The 3,695-nt window shown below is 28.3% G+C and overlaps 1 protein-coding gene across 1 annotated transcript; it reads left to right on the top strand.

Annotated features, from left to right (window-relative positions):
• Positions 1 to 201: 201 nt before the first annotated feature.
• LOC125819567 (pathogenesis-related protein STH-2-like) lies at positions 202 to 1,690 on the top strand. Its single transcript, XM_049499013.1, has 2 exons — positions 202 to 490; positions 1,162 to 1,690. Exons 1-2 carry the CDS (start codon positions 307 to 309, stop codon positions 1,464 to 1,466), a joined length of 489 nt encoding a protein of 162 aa, XP_049354970.1. The 5' UTR covers positions 202 to 306; the 3' UTR covers positions 1,467 to 1,690.
• Positions 1,691 to 3,695: the final 2,005 nt, after the last annotated feature.

The following is a 3,695-nucleotide window of genomic DNA, read 5'->3' as shown; positions in this document are numbered from 1 at the left end:
CCAAAAAGACGAAAGGAAATCACCTACCAACTCGATTAATACTTTAGGCTCCAAAATAAGACTTGAAAAATTAAACAAATACAATTCAATGCCGCCCATGTGTTTTATTCAACATAGAATTCTAAATTCCAAATAGAAAATTGAACATTTTTTTTAAAAAAATTTCAACCTATATATGTGCCAATTCTTTTTTAGCCAATTAACCATAATTACATACAATATCAGCATAAATCATTAGTTTCTAATTTTAGCCACTAATTAAACTTTTAGTTTTAATAGACCAATATTTGATTATTCATAATCATTATGGGTGTTACAACTTTTACTGAAGAAATTACTTCCCCTGTAACACCAATTCGTTTATTTAAGGCTTTAATTGTGGATTCAAAATCCTTAATACCAAAATTATTGCCTCAATTTGTTGAAAATGTTGTTTTATTACAAGGAGATGGTGGAGCTGGAAGTATTGAACAAGTAAACTTCACAAAAGGTCAGTGAATATCATCTTTTATTTTTATTTTTTGGTTTTCCTACGAGTATCGTATCTATATTGAGACTCAATTAATTTGGATTTACGTTGTATAAGGTCTATTGAAGAGAGAGCCGCTTTCTATCATGATTCTTTTTCATATCCTGAATTCAAATCAATATTAATTTTTTTGATATATTTTAATTTCTTCAATAACTTCACTAGGAACTTTGGTTCAAGATTTTTGGGCATATATATGTCAATTTTTTTTGGCAGTCAAACACCTCATGAAAAATATTTTCTTGAAAAATGAATTCCGTTTATAAGTATGGGAAGTTATTTTCTTCCTTAGATGAACATTATTAATTAATGTTTTTCTTGAAAAACAATGTCAGGCAATCAACACCGAAAAATGACTTTCTCATGAGAATTTTTTCTTTAAAAAAATGACTTTTGTCGTACCAAACAGGTAAACAACCCCTCAAATGAACCTCAAGGAAAAGTAATTATACCACACTTTCCCCATAATCTCTTATCAAATGGTTATATATATTAATTTCCATAATGATTTATTTTGGTTTAATTTTCCTAATTTTACAACGATAGAGGTAAAACTGCATACACACTATCCCCTCCAGACATGAAATTTCACAAGTATATTGTTGTTGACCTTTTTTTGGTTTAATTTGCAGGTAATCCTTTTGAGTTTGTGAAACATAGAATAGATGAACTAGATAAAGAAAATATGGTGTGCAAATACACAATGATTGAAGGGGATCCATTGGGACAAAATCTTGATTTTATTTCTCATGAAATAAAAATTGAAGAATCCAAAATTAATATTGGAGGATGCATTTGCAAAATGACAACAAATTATCATGGAATTGGTGATTTTTTTGCCAAAGAAGAAGATATTAAAGATGGAAAAGATAGTGCTATGGGAATTTATAAAACTGTTGAAGCCTACCTAATTCAAAATCCAAATCTTTATGCTTAGTTTATTAATTAACTAATTAAAATTGTTTCATGTTAATTAAAATGAAGCCTATATGGTTTGGTTCTTTTTTTTAATAAATATTTTTGTTGTTGTTGTTGAAGATGTATAGCATTTCAACCATGCTATAAAAAATTGTATTCAATTGATGTAAGTTAAATGTTTATGTTGCACTAATTTAGTTCCATACACTTTTTAATAAAGGACAATATTGTCTGATTTGAGCCAAACTCGCATGATTTTTTCTTAAAGGATTTTCTACACTTGATATGTAGTTTTCTTTTTAATTATTAATATGAGATTTTATTCGAATATTATATTCAATAATCTTTCCGTTCAAACTAAATTCCACAAAGTTCATCGCCAAGATTCATAGGTTAATATAGATATTCGTTATTTATCATCCATATAATGTTCAGGTATTTATGGGCTTCGAAGTCCATATACAAGCTTCTCTGACGTGTGCGTCTCTAAACTTTAGGTAAAAGCAAATATGCAGTAAATTGGGCCTCACACATCATCATCGTCATGCTCATACTCATCTCGTTTGAATCATCCCTTCTAATATTGATTGTTGAGCTAAAATCAACTGAAAATGCATTCTTAACATGTTAAGACTTAAGATAATGTCTCCTTTAAACTAAATGAACAAGATTTTCCTCACACTATTAAAAATATATATATTAATTCCTACAATTCATATGTTGTTTTTTTAATCTAACATTATTTTTCTATTAAAAAAAAGCAAAAATCAAAAGATTCACCATTTTGTATGTTGCTGTGAATTAGATTCCTTCTTAGCTTCATATATGTTAAGTTAATATTCCTTCAATCCGAACTTAATATAAATTAATTCATCATTAGAGAGGAATTAAGCATATGATTAACTAGCTAATTAATTAAGTACGTTCCTCTTAAAAGTATATATGATCTTTCCAATCTCCTTTTTATATACTTTATAAATATAAATATAAATATAAATATAAATTAAAAAAGAAAAGGAAAAAAAGTAATTAATTAGTATCAACCCCTTTGGAATCTAATCATGGAGCTATGTGGATATAATTATTACTAATTGTTTTCTAGGGAATGTTATGTTTTTCGATATCCTAGGATTATTTATCATCATGATTAACATACATTTTGAATACTTAATCAAAATAAAAGAAAGTTTAAACTGATTTTATTTCGACAGGATTACTTATCTAGAAAACTAAAAATCGATATTTTCTTTAACTTATTTCATTTGAAAATCAAGTGATAATTTAGCACGTTATACATATTTTCTTATTATTGTTACTTTAGTTATTTTCAATCCACTTCCCAATATTAGATGACTTATAATAATAATAAGACAAGTAAATATGAATGGGGGAGTATTTTCTAACGCCTTACAAAAAGGCTTATCTTGATTGAAAGTTGAGTTACTTATCTTGAGGAACAAAGACCAATTTTCGCTTAATGTATTATTTTTTCCTTTTATTAATAAAGTCTGGTTATATTTTAAAAATTCTAAATTCACGCAAATATAAACACTGATAGAGTAATCAATGACTAAAAATAAGGGGGAAAAACGAAGAGGGAACATAGTTTAGCATTTAAAATTGAAATATATAACATCACCATACATGTACAAGTTCTAACTTCATCGACCATACATGCCAAAGGTGTTGACAAACTAAAAAACAACAAAAAAACATACTAATTCTGAATTCAGAGACGGATCTAGAGCAGGTTCTGCGGATCGAGTTGAGCCCATTACATATCGATACAATAAAACCACACACATATTTCTGAATTCATTGACTCTGATTCCTAAACTCGCTTATGCTTAGTAATAAGTCATAGCTTTTGGTTTTCTCTTGGAATAATCACAAATAAGAACTCCTCCATGTACCTTCACAGCTTCATAACTATTCATAACTCTTTCTTCACTTGGTTTGAATTGAACAACATTAGATTTTTGTGGTTGATACTGGTTATAATAAAAGTAATTTTGGTTTGTTGTTTTAACAACAACAGAGGAGGGAGGAGGAGGAGGAGGAGCTCGAGACCTATTGTTTCCTTTTGGTGCATAGTGTTGTTGTTCATCAAGAAGACCAAAAGCTTCTTGGCCTATATTTGATATGTTTTTCTTGTTTGGTGCCATTGTATTTGAGATTTGGATGCAAATTTTTGTTGTGTGTAAAGAGTTTGGTATTTTGCTTATTATTAGTAGAAAGGAGAGACTTG

This window comes from Solanum verrucosum, unplaced genomic scaffold (assembly GCF_900185275.1).
Source record: "Solanum verrucosum unplaced genomic scaffold, falcon-dt-bn FXZP01000255.1, whole genome shotgun sequence".
In the NCBI taxonomy this organism is placed as follows: domain Eukaryota; kingdom Viridiplantae; phylum Streptophyta; class Magnoliopsida; order Solanales; family Solanaceae; genus Solanum; species Solanum verrucosum.
Note: the sequence above shows the minus strand (reverse complement) of the source record. Positions and strands in the feature narration are given on the sequence as shown.

Bases quoted from the DNA above. Each gene is read 5' to 3' on its own strand.
- LOC125819567 (XM_049499013.1), top strand. From the start codon at position 307: ATGGGTGTTACAACTTTTACTGAAGAAATTACTTCCCCTGTAACACCA. The intron at 491-1,161 runs GTCAGTGAATAT...TTTAATTTGCAG, and splicing joins ACAAGTAAACTTCACAAAAG to GTAATCCTTTTGAGTTTGTG.